This window comes from Hylobates moloch, unplaced genomic scaffold (genome assembly GCF_009828535.3).
Source record: "Hylobates moloch isolate HMO894 unplaced genomic scaffold, HMol_V3 SCAFFOLD_4, whole genome shotgun sequence".
Classification (NCBI taxonomy): domain Eukaryota; kingdom Metazoa; phylum Chordata; class Mammalia; order Primates; family Hylobatidae; genus Hylobates; species Hylobates moloch.
In genome coordinates this window covers 32,921,867-32,939,348 of record NW_026652279.1, presented here as the reverse complement: position 1 = coordinate 32,939,348, position 17,482 = coordinate 32,921,867, and the positions used below count along the sequence as shown (strand labels likewise).

Sequence of the window (17,482 nt, the reverse complement as noted above, 5' to 3'; positions counted from 1 at the left end):
GCCCAGGCTGGAGTGCAGCGGTACAATCGCAACTCACTGCCACCTCAAATCTCCAGGGCTCAAGCCATACTCCCAACTCAGCCTCGTAATCGAACACAGGCCTGGGACCACAGACGTGCTAATCTGACTACATCCAGCTAATTTTTTGATTTTTTGTAGAGGTCTTATTATGTTGCCCAGGCTGGTCTTGAACTCCTGGGCTCAAGCAAATGATACTCCTGCCTTGGCCTCCCAAAGTGCTGGGATTACAGATGTGCGCCACCACACTCGGCCCCAAATTTTCTTTATGTGGTGATGCCAAGGCTAGTGCTGAAAATGTGCCCCCAAGTGAAAAAACATCATGAAGGCCAGATGCCAACCACAATACCCTGTGTCTTTCATACAGAGAGGTGCTTGCTACAAAATATTACAAAATTAAAAGTAGGATTGTGAGGTTCCCTGTTGTAATGGTGAGCACTCTGGACTCTGAAAATTAAAAGTAGGAATAAAGCAGAATCGGCTACAGCAGTCATAAACTTCAGTGCTCTGGCTGGTGCTGACTGCTAGCTGGAAAGGCTCCTCCATAAACAGCCCTCTGCACTCACCTGGTGACCAGAGAAAACGCAGGCACCTACTCTCTCTCCTCCCAGAATCCCAAAATGTCATAAACACGGGCAAATGAGCATCTCCACTCTCACTGCTTCTGTTGATGGCAATGGTCTCACACTTGAGGATCTGACTCTAAATATAGGGGTCAGCACCTCAGCACCCCAACTCACACCTCTACTGCTAGTCCCCCATCAGACCCAGCCATCCCCTAGAGGATCAGATTGGCTTCCTCCCTGGTCTGTTTCTAGTCCCCCCAGCACAACCCCTACCCTCACCCCATCTGCTGCTAGAAGGGACCTTACAAAGGCATCCCCTTCTCAAGCAAGTTCAGTGCCAAGTCCCAGATCCTCAGGAACATGCGCACGTTTAAGGTTCCTCTTCTCCCAACATCATCTCCCCTCAGCCCCTCACCTGACTTCCCAGCCCCTCAAACACACCAGTTTTTTACAGACTTCTACCCTGGCCCAGCTAGAGAACTGTGAACAACTCTGCCATCTCCACGGCTCATTTTGTGGGAAAGGAAACCCAGGCTCAGGAACTGCATGACCTGCTAAAAGCCCCAGGAGTTGCGGCAGAGAAGCAGGACTCAGAGTGCCAGGCCAGCCCTCCACGGACACTGCCTTCTGCATCCTTTCGGGTGGAGTAGGCAGGCAGCAAATGAGATGCCAGAAGGAGCTGGGTGCCACTGCTCGCCCCCCTGGATCCCTCTGCTTGCTAGTCAGCTGGGTGCTGGGCCAGGCCTGATGTCCATCCAGGCGGTTCCTGCTTTCAGTGCTGTGCAGTGAGCAGGGTGAGGAGCCCCCGCTCGGGTCCAGAACCTGCCAGTGTTTCAGTGAATGGGGTGGGCATGCACAGGACTGCAGGGCAAGTGCAGGGCAAGAGGAGAAAGGTTTTCATTTCTTCTTTGTTTATAAATTGCCCAAGGGCAGGTGGGGTCAGCCGGTTGGGGATGCAGGGGGAGGAGGTCCAGGAGGCCTGGGTGGGGATGCTGTGACTAGTCTTAAAGCAAAACAGGAGGGAGGTGGTGTGTTTTAGACACCGGAGGACAGGCAGTGTGAGGGAAGAAGGAAGTTGATGGAAACATGACTATGAAAAAGTAGCTTTTCGGGAAACCACAGGCAGAGCCAAAGCTAATATAAACCATTCAGCAGATTTTATTAACCAAACAAAGCCTCCTGAGACTGGTTCTGTCACCTTGGAGCCACAAGCTGGGAAAAGATGACCATACCCACCCAGCCAGCTTCCCCCAACCCCAGCTGTTTCCAGGCCTGGGACTGGAGCCCTGCTGAGACCTTGTCCCACATCTAGGACCCTCTAGGGCCTTTGGGCACAGACAAGTAGCAAGGGCCTCTGCCAGGAACACCTAGAGGATGTCCAGCTGGGTGCTTCTCCACTCTCAGTGTTTCCTCAAATGTGGAATCCTAATCCCTGGCCAGTTTGCATCCCAGGGAGCCCTGAAGAAATCCCAGGAGGGGAGTGCTTTGTGCACTGAAGGCCTAGAACAGGGCACTGGAGGAGGAAGGCCCAGAGCCCTGGCTCTCAAGACAGGCCTGGCTCCAAGCACCTGCCATCCTTCCCAGGGAGAAGGAAGGCCTGATGTCTGAATTCCCCATTCTCTTTTGAATGCCAGGAAGCACCAGAGTGCACGTGTGCCCCTTGGAAGACAAACCCACAACCAGGCCTGTCTGAGCCCGGCCATCCCCACGCTCCCCCGAGGCTCAGACCTGGGTCAGTCTGTCCCTAGGACCCTCTGAGGCCTCTGCCCAAACCATACGACTGCCCAGACCCCAGAGCAAACTGAGACAGCACAGGTCCACTCCTTGACTTCAAAGTATGGAAGGTGAGGCTGGGCCCAGAGGGTCTTGATCAAAGCCCCCACGATGTTCACTCCTGAGCCCCCACCTGCAAGTCCAAGCTGGGTGCTGGGTGCTGGGTCCCAGAGGCGAGTCTGCTTTGCTGCCTCCAGGGCTCCCAAAGCTCCAACCTGGACGCCTCTCCTTCCTGCACACATTTGCCTCCGGGCTTGACTGAGGGCTGGGATTGGCCAGCCCCGCCCTCAGGGAAGCCAGGAGGCAGGGGGGCCCCTGCCCCATCCTCACCTACACCCTGGCTACTCCCATCCCCACCAAGCCCACCCACCTCCAGCCCAGGCCTCTACCCAGCGTCCTCCTGACCTGGTCCTGCCTGGGCCTCTCCTTGTGGCCGCATGGAGCGTCCTCAAGCAAGTCCCTTAGCCACTAGGTCCCAACTCCCTCACTCAGACCTTTTCCACAGTCCTTGTGGCCCTTAGGCTCCTTAGAGAGGGCCCAGCACTGGCCACTCTCCCGACTTGGCCACCCCCAGTCTGAGCTGCTCCCCGCAGACCGACCATCCCAGGCCTCCCGCTGTGTGATGGGCTTTTCCCAGCCAAGAGTTCCTCCTATTCCCAAACAGCCTGAGCTGGAGCCCCAGGCCCCAGGAACAGCCATCTGGCCCTCACCCTGAGCTCCCAGACACTCCCATGACCCTGCAGAGGGCAGGAGGCCAGGCCCCATCTTGCCCAGGGGCTGCAGCCGCTGACCATGGTTCCCCACTGGAGAGCTAAGCCCCAGTTCAGAGGAAGCTCTGGACTCAGCTCCTGTCCACTGTGTGCTTTCAGCAGGCCACGGTGCGGCCCACTGCAAGGAGCCCTGCCTACAGCTGCGGCCAGACGCCACAGTGGGTCGGCTCACTCCCACCTAGGCTCCTGAGATCTGGTCCTGTCTTTGCCACACTTGGGGCTGGGGCTTCAGGGACTCCCCTGCAGGAAGGCAGTGCCCCTCAGTGACTGGCCACACATCCTAATGCCACTGTCACCTCAGAGCAGTCGGCCCAGGGAACAAGCTGAAGACATGGAGGTTTCCCTTTCTTATAAAAATCTTTAATAAAAATAGGTTTCTGCAGAACAGGTTATAAAACAGGAGTAGCAAACTCAAATTCCTGCCACCCAGGCAGGAGCGAGTGGAGCAGGTGGAGGGCGGCTAATGGAGAGCCCAGAGCAGCAACCAACACAGAGGGACCAGGTCATTGACTTCTGGGTTGCGTGCTCAGGGCTGACATATCATCTCCTTTTTTGGCGGGGGGGGGGACAGAGTCTCACTCTGTCACCAGGCTGGAGTGCAGTGGCACGATCTCGGCTCACTTCAACCTCCACCTCTCAGGTTCAAGTGATTCTCCTGCCTCAGCCTCCCAAGTAGCTGGGACTACAGGTGCATGCCACTACGCCCAGCTAATTTTTTTGCATTTTTAGTAGACATGGGGTTTCACTATGTTGGCCAGGATGGTCTCGATCTCTTGACCTCGCGACCCGCCCGCCTCGGCCTCCCAAAGTGTTGGGGTTACAGGCATGAGCCACTGCGCCTGGCCATATCATCTCATTTTTCAAGAGATGTGTCTTTTAGAAAATTTGCGTTTTTTAAAATTATACTTTGGTCTGCAAAAAATTGCATTTTTAAATGTTTGCCACTAATTGATTCTTCTCCCCTCAAAATAGCAGTGCAAGTCAAAATAAGACACAGGCAGCCAGTTCACAACCTGTTGCATACACTCCACAATAAAAATAAATGGATCCACACAGTAGCAAAATATGTGTACAAAACCTACCAGGAAGACCAGGGATAGACCCATACCCTCCGGTCAACATGAGACAAGGAGAGGGAAGGAAGGCTGAGAATGGAGCAGGAGCCCTTGCGGCACCAGCCTGCCTGTCTGCAGCCCTGGGTCCTGAGGTACCACTGGGGGATGGAAGAACTCCAAGGAGAGCCCCAGCTGGGTCCTAATACCCCAGGAGCCTTCTGGCTTCTTCACTTTGGGCCTGTAGGGTCTCGCTTGCATACTTCTGGAGGAGTTCCATTTTCTTCCTTCGCACCAGTGCCTCCTCGATCTGTGGAAATTAAGAGTGCAGGGCTCACTCCTCAGCAAAGCCCTCCAACCCCTGCCAGACCCAGCCAGGAGGAAGTCCCCGCGGGAGAAGTCCATCGAGGAGTCTGATTTAAATACGCAGAATAGTCTCCAAGAGTCTTACTTAACTCCTTCCCATTGGAAGCATTTGAACAATAGAATGGCCTAGAGCAGAGGGTCCTGCCGTTTTTGGAGCCCACACCCTGAGCACAATGACAGGTGTCATGTGGTCAGGACCCTGAGCTGCCCTGATGGGTAGGAAGGACAACGAAAACCCACTACAGTGCTCTGTGCAATCTGCTTTAGAGAAGCCCCCGGCGCCCAGGCAGCTCTTAGCTGTGGTCCTACCTCTTGCTGCGAGGGAACGGGGACATGAGCAATGAACTTCTGCTGGCCGTCATCCCCTCCTTTCTCCTGGCTGCCTTCCTCGTCCGACTACAAACAGAACAAGCGAAAGTCCATCAGTAGGCGCCCAGCTAGGTAAATGCTGGCAACTCTATAAAACACACTACTCTGCAACTATTTAAAAGAAAAAAAACTAAGAAAGTTCTATACTTACAGAAAGACACTTGAGCCACAAGATTAAGTAAAAAAAGTCACAGAACACGGTGTATATTATGCTACCTTTTGTCTAAGGAGGAAATAAGAATAGAAATTACTGACGGCAGTGAGAACAAGGTAGATGAGGGACAGGAAGAGGAAAGAGAATCTTTGTGGAATATCTTTATATACTTTTTCACTTTTGAACCTTGTGAATGTATCACTATTTTTAAAAATTTAAATGTAAAATAATGCACCATGTATAGAAAAATAATCAACTCAGAGGTTGCCTATGAGTCAATACAAATTTCTAATAACAAAGAAAACAACATGGACTTGGAAAGAGAGAAGGGGTCTTGTGGCGAGTCGGGAGTCCACTGCTTGCTGTGCTCTGCCAGACACCGTGCATGACCCATTCCCTGACTGGCTCCCAGTGGCGATGACTTCAAATGCCTCTTGAGGAACCTCTCATCCACTGCTGGCACTTGGAGAAACTGGTTGTATCTAACACTAACACATACCTACCCTGATCTGGTGGTTCCACTCCTCAGCATGTACTCAAGAGAAACACTGCACGGGAACAAGAAAATTCCCAGCAACCCTATCTGCCAAAACCCCAAGCTGGACACAACACAAATACCCATAAACATTAGACACAAAAGAGTACACGCGACTCCACATATGTAAAGTTCAGACACAAGTGACACATATGGGTCACGAGAGGTCAGGAGGGTGACCCCTGAGGCAGTAGTGAGCTTCTGGCGTTGTGGTCCTGTTCTGCTTCTTCACTGGTATTTGCTGTGTGTGTGTGTTCACCCTGTGAAAATCCAGTGACCTACACATTTAGCAGGTGTGTACTTTTCTGTATACGGAACAACACTCAGCAGTGAAAAGGAATGAACTATTGAACTCAACAACCAGAGGGATGGCAAGGGCATCATGTTGAGTGTCAAGGCCATCGTGAAAGGTGACCCACAGCATGATCCCATTTATAAAACATTCTGGAATGACAAAATCAGAGATGGAGAACAGGTTAGGGTTCAGCTACGAGAAGAGACAGTGAGGACAGGGAGGTGTGAACTGTGAAGGGGTGGCACCAGGGATCTTTGTAGTAAGGGGATAGTTCCCAGGCTGGAGTGCAGTGGTGCAATCACAGCTCACTGTAATCTGAACCCCCTGAGCTCAAGCAATTCTCATACCTCAGCCTCCTGAGTAGCTGGGACTATAGGCATGTCCAACCACACCCAGCTAATTGTTTTTATTTTTGATAGAAACAGGGCCTCATTGTGTTGCCAGACTGGTCTTGAACTCCTGAGTTCAAGCAATCCTCCCACCTTAGCCTCCCAAAGTATTAGGATTACAGGCGTGACCACCACCCCTGGCCAGTTCTGTATCTGGATTGTCATCATGGCCACATGGATCTCCACACATGGAGACAAATGACACAGAACTCCACACACTCATTATGCCAATGTCAACCTCCCAGTTTTACTACTGTGCTAGAACTACATGAGATACAACCACTGGGGGAACTGGGTGAAGCATACACAAGATCTCTCTGTACTCTTTGCAACTTCCTGTATCTCTATAATTATTTGAAAAGAAAAAAAAAATTCTGCTGTGGGTTTCCACTGCTCTTCCCCACAACGCCAGCTCCCCATCAGCCTCCACTCACACCCAGCACCCACTCTCTGCACTCCAGCACACTGGGCTGTCCTTTGTCTCTCACTCATCACAGGATCTCTCAGCACACGATGCGCCCCTGCTGGGAGCCCTCTCTCCTCATCTCCTCCTTCCTTGGTTAAGTTCGCTGGATCGTCCTAATCTTAGCTGAAGGGTTAGCTTCCCAGCAGAGCGTCTGCAGGCTGTCCCTGCACCAGGCTGTATTGAGGGACTGTTGCTCACTGTCTCTCTTACTGGACTGCCTCCCCCTGGACTATGAGCTACACTCCAAGCCTCTGTACCGCTATGCCCCTGCACCTGGAATGGGGCTGGCTCACAGGAGCCATGAATTAAACACCTGCTGAGAGAGCAAATGAGTATTTGTACCTAGAGGAAATCCTCCTAAGGCATGCTGCCATCCTGCTTCAGACCTGCACTGAACCCCCGTGCTGGCCCAGCTGGACATGAGCAGGAACATCAGGCCTGTTATATCCCGTGTGACATTGATTAAGTCACTAAACCTGAGCCTGCTTCTTCACCAGTGGTGTCTCAGCAAGCTCCTCATGTGGAACCTGAGCCATCATCCGTGTGTGGGTGGTCCCCTCCCTTCTCTCAGTCCAGCAAATCAAATCCACCTAGACCTGTGCAGGCAGCAAGGACTCCAAATATAGGGCCCTGCAGAAGAGGTCTGCCTGGGAGGCAGAGATTTCAAATGCTGAGTTTTCCTTGTTTCAGAATACCTCCTTTAATGCAGTGAAGTTTTGGTAATGTTTCATAGAAAAAATAAAAGGTGTAGCACAGACAGATATGTCAAGATTACTTACATGGTGGCTATAATAAAAAGTAATAACTAAGATATATAATGAGTATTTCCTACAGATCAGAAAATATGCAAAAGATCAGAAAATATGCAAAAGGTCTGAAAATATGCAAAGATTCCCCAACCATGACCCTCTGAGAAAGTTTCTTCTCTGCTCTGCGTTTCTTTCCATGTGTAAGACGGGGGTGTTAGGGCTGGGCGTGATGGTTCACGCCTGTCATCCCAGCACTTTGGGAGGCCAAGGCGGGTGGATCACGAGGTCACGAGTTCGAGACCAGCCTGGCCAATATGGTGAAACCCTGTCTCTACTAAAAATACAAAAATTAGCCAGGCGTGGTGGCACTCGCCTGTAGTCCCAGCTACTCGGGAGGTTGAGGCAGAAGAATTGCTTGAACCCGGGAGGCAGAGGTTGCAGTGAGCCAAGATCATGCCACTGCACTCCAGCCTGGGCAACAGAGTGAGACTCCGTCTCAAAAAAAATAAAAAAGATGGGGGTGTTCAACTACAGAAGAGCAACTGCCACTGCCACGTGAACAGAAGTGATGAGGTCATGGGCTAAAGCTCATGGCTTCCTCTGTGTTTATCAATCTAATTCTAGTATATGCAGGAGGGCCTGTCTTTAAGAAGCAAAGAAGGAAGCCCTGGTGTAAAGCACGGCCGACAGGGCACTCTCATGGCTGCTGCCTCCTGAAACCCTCCTGTAATCTCACAAGTGTTTTCACAGCCATCCTGCAGGTGAGCAAGCTAGGCTGTGAACCCTGACTGCGTTTTGGAGCCAAGCTTCCTCCCTGCCACACTTCATGGCTTGGAGCAGATGGCAGTGAGTGCCAGAGGGGGCCAACCCCAATACCTCCTCCTCGGTGACTGCATAGATGTTGATCTCTTCCTCCTCTTCCTCCTCTTCTTCCTTTTCTCCTCTTGCCAGCCGAGCCTCTCTCTCTGCTTTCCACTTTTCCACTAACTCGGCTCTGACTGAACACAAGAGAGGGTAGGTGCTATTTATTTCAGTCTCTAAATGAGCTTTCAACACTATGCAGGGAAAGGCCAACACTATGCAGGGAAAGTCTAGACATCCCCTCTAGAAAGGGACACCCTTCATTCTGCCCCCGTGGGTGGAAATGGATGTGAGGCATGGTAGTCCTACAACAGCTGTGGCCTTCAGTCACTACAAAGCAGCTTTTTAGGGAACATTCCCAAATCCTCCCCACTTCCACAACCTGAGTGGCTTCCCAACATGTCCACATGAAAACAGAGAAGGCAGGAGCACAGCATGCTAGAAAGCAGCTCCAGCTCCAGACCACTTGCTTCCAAAGTCCTGGCTTGATGTGTCACATGGGCACTGGTATTAGCACGAATCCAGATGGTGACCTCCCATCAGACAGGGACCAGTCAGACGTGGCTCTCACGGCTTCCCCAACCTGTTACCTCTGGCCCACACAGCTTTGACTGCCTCACAGGGGTCAGGGAATTAGCAGACCCTCACACCTGAAGACCATTAGCAGCAAAGAAAACTCCCTTCTGGCATAAAGCACTATTGAAAATCCTGTTTTCAAAGGAGACAACAGAAAACAGATGCCATCTATTATGAAATGAAATGCCCAGAGACCTACGTTTCTTTTCATATTCCTGTTCCAAAGGCACAATAACACCATCATCTTCATCTAGGTAACCATAGTACTCAAAATCGATTGCCTTCATGAGCTCAGCACGTGTCTTTCTGGGAGGAGGAAGAGCTATAAGAAACAGAAATGGAGCTGAGTTTCCAAGTCATAATCACACTCCAGCGAAGCTGTCTCCTGATGCAACGCTATACACCCACGTGGCACGTATGTTCATGAAAATACCAGGTGGGCGCGGTGGCTCACACCTGTAATCCTAGCGCTTTGGGAGGCCGAGGCAGGTGGCTCACGAGGTCAGGAGTTCGAGACCAGCCTGACCAACATGGTGAAACCCCACCTCTACTAAAAATACAAAAATTAGCCGGGCATGGTGGTGCGCACCTGTAATCCCAGCTACTCAGGCTGTGGCAGGAGAATCGCTTGAACCCGGGAGGCAGAGTTTGCAGTGAGCCGAGATCATGCCACTGCACTCCAGCCTGGGCGACAAAGCAAGACTCTATCACACACAAAAAAGAAAATATTATGGATAGACACTTTTCTATACTATTCATGGGATTATTTAAGTGGTAGAGCCCTTTTTAAAATCAGTACTTGGACCCATGAATCCATTTAAAAGCAATCTACCTAAGTAAAAAGCAAAACCAGGCTGGGCGCGGTGGCTCATGCCTGTAATCCCAGCACTTTGGGAGGCTGAGGCGGGAGAATCACGAGGTCAGCAGTTCAAGACCAGCGTGGCCAACACGGTGAAGCTCTACTAAAAATACAAAACTTAGGCATGGTGGTGGGGGCCCCTGTAATCCCAGCTACTCCGGAGGCTGAGGCAGGAGAATCGCTTGAACCCAGGAGGCGAAGGTTGCAGTGAGCCAAGATCGCGCCATTGCACTTCCAGCCTGGGTGACAGACCAAGACTCCGTCTCAAAAAAAAAAAAAAAACAAAAACCAAAGACAAGATAGCAAAAAGCTTCATGGACAGAAATATGCATCATAGTATTATTTATATAATAGAGAAAACTTGGGAATAACCTAGGATTGTAAATTGCAGAATATGTATGGGATGGGATATCCTGCAGCCCCTGTAATGCTATTTCACAAAGTATTTTAATAACACAGGAACTGTCACAATGTTTAATGAAAAAGCATGAAACGTAAGTAAACAAAAAAGACAAAAGAAACTATAAACAAACAAAAAAGATACATGAGAAAGCCCTAAAGAAGATATTTTCAGACTAAGACTACAATCCAGAATATTTAAGTAATTCTTTTTTTTTAGATGGAATTTCACTCTTGTTGTACAGGCTGGAGTGCAATGGCATGATCTTGGCTCACTGCAACCTCTGCATCCCGGGTTCAATCGATTCTCCTGTCTCAGCCTCCCGAGTAGCTGGGATTACAGGCACCCGCCACCACACCCAGCTAATTTTTGTATTTTTAGTAGAGACGGGGTTTCACCATGTTGGGCAGGCAAGTCTCGAACTCCTGACCTCAGGTGATCCACCCACTTAGGCTTCCAAAGTGCTAAGATTATAGGTGTGAGCCACTGCACCTGGCTAAGTAATTGTTAAAAATGAAAAACAAAATGACAACCAACCAGATGGGTCAAGAATAAAAGCTGGCCAGGCGCAGTGACTCATGCCTGTAATCCCTGCATTTTTTTTTTTTTTTTTTTGAGACAGAGTCTTGCTCTTGTTGCCCAGACTGGAGTGCAATGGCACGATCTCAGCTCACTGCAACCTCCGCCTCCTGGGTTCAAGCAATTCTCCTGCCTCAGCCTCCCAAGTAGCTGGGATTACAGGCACGCACCACCATGCCCGGCTAATTTTGTATTTTCTTCTTCTTCTTCTTTTTTTTTTTAAGACAGAGCCTCGCTCTGTCACCCAGGCTGGAGTGCAATGGCGCGATCTCAGCTCACTGCAAGCTCTGCCTCCTGGGTTCACACCATTCTCCTGCCATAGCCTCCCGAGTAGCTGGGATTACAGGCACCTGCCACCATGACCAGCTAATTTTGTATTTTCTTCTTCTCCTTTTCTTTTTTTTTTTTTTAGACAGAGCCTCACTCTGTCGCCCAGGCTGGAGTGCAATGGCACGATCTCAGCTCACTGCAAGCTCCACCTCCCAGGTTCACGCCATTCTCCTGCCTCAGCCTCCCGAGTAGCTGGGATTACAGGTACCCACCACCATGCCCAGCTAATTTTTTGTATTTTTTTTTTTTTTTTTTTTTTAGCAGAGACGGGGTTTCACCATGTTAGCCAGGATGGTCTTGATCTCCTGACCTTGTGATCCACCCGCCTCGGCCTCCCAAAGTGCTGGGATTACAGGCGTGAGCCACCGCGCCTGGCCTAAAAAAATAAAAAAAAATTTTAAGGCCGGAAAGGAACATACCAAACAGATAATAATGGTTATCAGTTACCTCTAGGAGGGGCACTGGGATGAGCGTAGAGGTAAGAGGACTTTAACTCTATCTGTACTATTTGAATTATAACCAGTAAAATTAACTTATGCATTTTCTTTTTAAAACAAAAATCTTTTCAATAGATGACAAAAAAGGAAAAATAAATTAAAAAACCCAAAAATCTATCACTGGAATAAGCAAAAATATATTTGGAAAAATGTAAATGCAAAAAACCTAACATATAGAGCATAATCACAATATAGGAGCTGCCCCAATACAACCTTTTAGAAACTGGAAGGAACAGCCAGGCGAGGTGGCTCACTCCTGTAATCCCAGCGCTTTGGGAGGCCGAGGTGGGCAGATCATGACATCAAGAGTTTGAGACTGGCCGGGAGCAGTGGCTCACGCCTGTAATCCCAGCATTTTGGGAGGCCGAGGTGGGCGGATCACAAGGTCAGGAGATCGAGACCATCCTGGCTAACACGGTGAAACCCCATCTCTACTAAAAAAATACAAAAACTTTGCCGGGCGTGGTGGTGGGCGCCTATAGTCCCAGCTACTCAGGAGGCTGAGGCAGGAGAATGGCGTGAACCTGGGAGGCAGAGTTTGCAGCAGTGAGCCGAGATCGCATCACTGCACTCCAGCCTGGGCAACACAGCAAGACTCCATCTTAAAACAAAAAAAAAAGGAAAGAAAAAAAAAAAAGCTCGAGACCACTCTGGCCAACATAGTGAAACCCTGTCTCTACTAAAAATACAAATTAGTACCAGGCACGGTGGCTCACGCCTGTAATCCCAGCACTTTGGGAGGCCAAGGCAGGCAGATCACGAGGTCAGGAGATCGAGACCATCCTGGTTAACATGGTGAAACCCCGTCTCTACTAAAAAAATACAAAAACTGCTGGGCATGGTGGCGGACGCCTATAGTACCAGCTACTCAGGAGGCTGAGGCAGGAGAATGGTGTGAACCTGGGAGGCGGAGCTTGCAGCAGTGAGCCGAGACTGCATCACTGTACTCCAGCCTGGGCAACAGAGCAAGACTCCATCTCAAAAAAAAACAGCTCGAGACCACCCTGGCGCCAACATAGTGAAACCTCGTCTCTACTAAAAATACAAATTAGTACTGGTCGCGGTGGCTCACGCCTGTAATCCCAGCACTTTGGGAAGCTGAGGCAGGCGGATCATGAGGTCAGGAGATCGAGGCCATCCTAGCTAACATGGTGAAACCCCGTCTCTACTAAAAATACAAAAAAATTAGCTGGGCATGGTGGCAGACGCCTGTAGTCCCAGCTACTCGGGAGGCCGAGGCAGGAGAATGGTGTGAACCCAGGAGGTGGAGCTTGCAGCGAGCCAAGACTGGGCCACTGTACTCCAGCCTTGGTGACAGAGCGAGACTCCAACTCAAAAAAAAAAAAAAAAAAAAAATACAAATTAGCTGGGCATGGTGGCATGAGCCTGTAATCCCAGCTACTTGGGAGGCTGAGGCAGGAGAATAGCTTGAACCCGGAAGGCAGAGGTTGCAGTGAGCCGAGATTGCACAACTACACTCCAGCCTGCGCAACAGAGCAAGACTCTATCTCAAAAAAAAAGAAAAAAGAAAGAAAGAAAGAAACGGGAAGGAACAATGCCCTAATGTATTAACAATCATCACACATAAAGTGTGAAAATGTGAGTGGTTTTTTTCTGATTTTCTGTATTTTATAACTTCTTTTTTTTGTTTGAGACGGAGTCTTGCTCTGCTGCCCAGGCTGGAGCGCAGTGCGACGATCTCAGCTCACTGCAACCTCCGCCTCCCAGGTTCAAGTGATTCTCCTGCCTCAGCCTCCTGAGTAGCTGGGATTACAGGTGCCTGCCACTATGCCCAGCTATATTTTTTTTGTATTTTTAGTAGAGACAGGGTTTCACCATGTTGGCCAGGCTGGTCTCGAACTCCTGACCTTGTGATTCTCCCACCTCAGCCTCCCAAAGTGCTGGGATTACAGGGGTGAGCCACTGCGCCTGGCTATAACTCCTCTGTAGTAAAAAATATATTGCTTCATAATTAATGGCACAATATTTAAACTCTGAATTATTTTTAAGTGATGGTGGTGACCTATGCAAAACTAGTTTTGGAATAATGAATTTTAAAATAAGCAGCGTTTAATAAAAATAGAACTATATATTTTTTTAAAATGGAAAAGCCAACTAGAAGGAGATGTAACAAAACGCTAATAATGGTGAAAATACTGGCATCATTCTTCTCTGCCTCTCGTACTTTTTCCTATGAAGTGTTGACTACCTTTCTAAAACACAAAATCAAAACAGACTAAAACTCCAGACTAACAGTTTCAAATTATGTTCAGGAGGTTTGGCTGAAAGAAGGAGGAAAGGTGGGGTGCCCTATTTGGATTCACACAAAGTAGCTCCACTTTTCTCCTTTTTTTTTTTTTTTTGAGATGGAGTTTCACTCTTGTTATCCAGGCTGGAGTGCGATGGCGCGATCTCGGCTTACCGCAACCTCCACCCCTCAGATTCAAGCAATTCTCCTGTCTCAGTCTCCTGAGTAGCTGGGAGTACAGGCATGCACCACCATGCCCAGCTAATTTCGTATGTTTAGTGGAGACAGGGTTTCTCCATGTTGGTCAAACTGGTCTCTAACTCCCTACCTCAGGTGATCCGCCCACCTCAGCCTCCCAAAGTGCTGGGATTACAGGCATGAGCCACGGTGCCGGGCCTCACTTTTCTCCATTTTTACATGTTAGGGTTTGGCCCAAGATTTTATTTGTTCTTTGGTTATCATTTTTTCAACTAGTAAGTAACTGAAACATGAACCTGATTCAATGAACTTCAGAGCCTGCCCCAATTGTTCTGGGAAACTTCAAATGGGGAAACTCCTTGTCCAGACTGACAGATTAGCACCTGCCAAAGGCAGAATCCTGCACCAGCCAATCCTGGGCGTACTTTCCAGCCCCAATTGTATGGCATGGGCCTATGATTCTGTCCCAGTTCTTAAGAATTCTCAGTTAAAATCTGGGAACAATAATTCCTACACTATAAGGCTGTTATCCAACTAAGAAAAAAAAAGTAAGAGCAATTAGCATATAGTATATCTACTCTTATGATTATTACCAATGAAAGGCTAAAACTGTTACAAACTTAGTTACTTACGTTCTTTTTCAAACAGCTCTCTAACACCAGGCAAATCTTTTGCTGCTCCAAAGTACTTGTAACCTCGGTTTCCTGGGACTTCTTTTCCTTCATGATCCAGCATTTTAGGGCCGACTTTCTTATTGGGAAGAAAAAAGAGAAAATGGATCTGTTAGTTAGTTATTATTTATTTATTTATTTGAGGCAGAGTCTCGCTCTGTTTCCCATGTATTTGAGCTGGAGTCTCGCTCTGTTGCCCAGGCTGGAGTGCAGTAGCACAATCTCACTGCAACCTCCGCCTCCTGGGTTCAAGCGATTCTCCTGCCTCGCCTCCTGAGTAGCTGGGATTACAGGTGCGTGCCACCACGTCTGGCTAATTTTTGTATTTTTAGTAGAGACAGGGTTTCACCATGTTGGTCAGGATGGTCTTGAACTCCTGACCTCATGATCCGCCCACGTCGGCCTCCCAAAGTGCTGGGATTACAGGCATGAGCCACTGCGCCTGGTGGATCTGATCTTTAAACCCACTATTTCCATGTTTGCAAATACATTTTAAGATAACAGCCGGAAGCAGTGGCTCACACCTGTAATCCTAGCACTTTGGGAGGCCAAGGTAGGCGGATCACTTCAGCTTAGGAGTTCAAGACCAGCCTGGGCAACATGGCAAAACCCTGTCTCTACTAAATATACAAAAATTAGCTGGGTGTGGTGAGACACGCCTGTAATCCCAGCTACTCAAGAGACTGGGGCAGGAAGAATTGCTTGAACCTGGGAGGTGGAGATTGCAGTGAGCCAAGATCATGCCACTGTACTCCAGCCAGGGCGACAGAGCAAGACTCTGTCTCAAAAATAAAATAAAATAAATAAATAAATAAATAAAAAACACTTATGGGCTGGGCACGGTGGCTCACACCTGTAATCCCAGCACTCTGGGACACCGAGGTGGGAAGATCACTTGAGGCCAGGAGTTCACGACCAGCCTGGACAACATGGCGAAACCCTGTCTCTACAAAAAAATGCAAAAATTAGCCAGGCATGGTGACACATGCCTATCGTGCCATTACATTCCAGCCTGGGTGACAGAGCGAGACCCTGTCTCAAAAAAAAAAATAAAAATAGGCCGGGCATGGTGGCTCACGCCTGTAATACCAGCATTTTGGGAGGCCAAGGTGGGCGGATCACGAGGTCAGGCGATCGAGACCATCCTGGCTAACATGGTGAAACCCCGTCTCTACTATAAATACAAAAAATTAGCCGGGCGTGGTGGCGGGCGCCTGTAGTCCCAGCTACTCGGGAGGCTAAGGCAGGAGAATGGCATGAATCTGGGAGGCGGAGCTTGCAGTGAGCTGAGATCACACCACTGCACTCCAGCCTGGATGACAGAGCAAGACTCCATCTCAAAAAAATAAAATAATTAAAAAATAAATAAATAAATAAAAATAAAAAACACGATGCTAAGTGACAAAACCTTTAAAAAGATTACAAACAACCTATATGACAATCAGTAGAAAACAAATGAAATACATCCAGAAGATACAACTATATCTATTAAAACCAATGATTTGATGGGTGAGGTGGCTCACATCTGTAATCCTAGCACTTTGGGAGACCAAGGCGGGAAGATCACCTGAGGTCAGGAGTTCAAGACCAGCCCGGCCAACATGGTAAAATCCCATCTCTACTAAAAATACAAAAATTAGCAGGGTATGGTGGCACACATCTGTAATCCCAGCTACTTGGGAGGCTGGAGCACAAGAATCACTTGATGGAGCACAAGAATCACTTGAACCTGGGAGGTGGAGGTTAGGGTGAGCTGAGATCGCGTGCCACTGCACTCCAGCTTGGACAACAGAGCGAGACTCTGTCTCGAAAAAAAAAAAAGATGATTTGACAACTACATGTAGTATGTGACCCCGGATCAGGTCCTGTACTGCAGGGGAAATGCTACCAAGGACATTATTGGGAAAATTGATGAAATGCCACATGGATTCAATTATTGTAGCCAAGTTAAATTTCTTAAACTTGATAGCTCTACCATGGTTACATAAGAGAATATTCTTCTTCTTAGGAAATACACATATATTAAAGGGTAAAGAAGCATGATGTATTATAACCTACCTTTCAAATGGTTCACAAAAAATAAATCTCAAGGTACACAAAGAAAATAAAGCAAATACAAGCAAAATGTTAAATACGGTAAATCTGTATAAAGGGTATATAAAAGTTCTCTGTATATTTTTGCAATGTTCTTTGAGTTAAAAAACTTTTTTTTTTTTGAGATGGAGTCTCGCTCTGTCGCCCAGGCTGGAGTGCAGTGGCACAATCTCAGCTCACTGCAAGCTCTGCCTCCCGGGTTCACGCCATTCTCCTGCCTCAGCCTCCGAGTGGCTGGGACTACAGGCGCCCACCACCACGCCCGGCTAATTTTTTGTATTTTTAGTAGAGACAGGGTTTCACCGTGGTCTCGATCTCCTAACCTCGTGATCCGCCCGCCTCGGCCTCCCAAAGTGCTGGGATTACAAGCGTGAGCCACCGCGCCTGGCCAAAAAACATTTTTTAAAATCATACAATTTGGCTGAGCACAGCAGTTCATGCCTGTAATCCCAGTACTTTGGGAGGCTGAGGCAGGATGACTGATTGACTCCAGGAGCTCAAGACCAGCCTGGGCAACATAATGGGATACCATTTCTACAAAAAATTTAAAAATTAGCTGGGCATGGCCAGGCACAGTAGCTCACGCCTATAATCCCAGCAGGTTGGGGAGCCAAGGGAGGTGGATCACCTGAGGTAGGGAGTTCAAGACCAGCCTGGCCAACATGGT

The 17,482-nt window shown here is 48.8% G+C and overlaps 1 protein-coding gene across 1 annotated transcript in view; it reads right to left on the bottom strand.

Annotated features, from left to right (window-relative positions):
- Positions 1-3,471: 3,471 nt before the first annotated feature.
- Positions 3,472-17,482, bottom strand: part of ISY1 (ISY1 splicing factor homolog) — a 31,077-nt gene continuing 17,066 nt past the window's right edge. The window contains exons 7-11 of the mRNA XM_032149848.2: positions 14,683-14,800; positions 9,139-9,261; positions 8,379-8,500; positions 4,855-4,941; positions 3,472-4,489 (exon numbers count right to left, since the gene is read on the bottom strand). Of these exons, the coding sequence (XP_032005739.1) occupies positions 4,382-4,489; positions 4,855-4,941; positions 8,379-8,500; positions 9,139-9,261; positions 14,683-14,800 (558 nt within the window). The 3' untranslated portion in view covers positions 3,472-4,381. The remainder of the gene's footprint in view (positions 4,490-4,854; positions 4,942-8,378; positions 8,501-9,138; positions 9,262-14,682; positions 14,801-17,482) is intronic.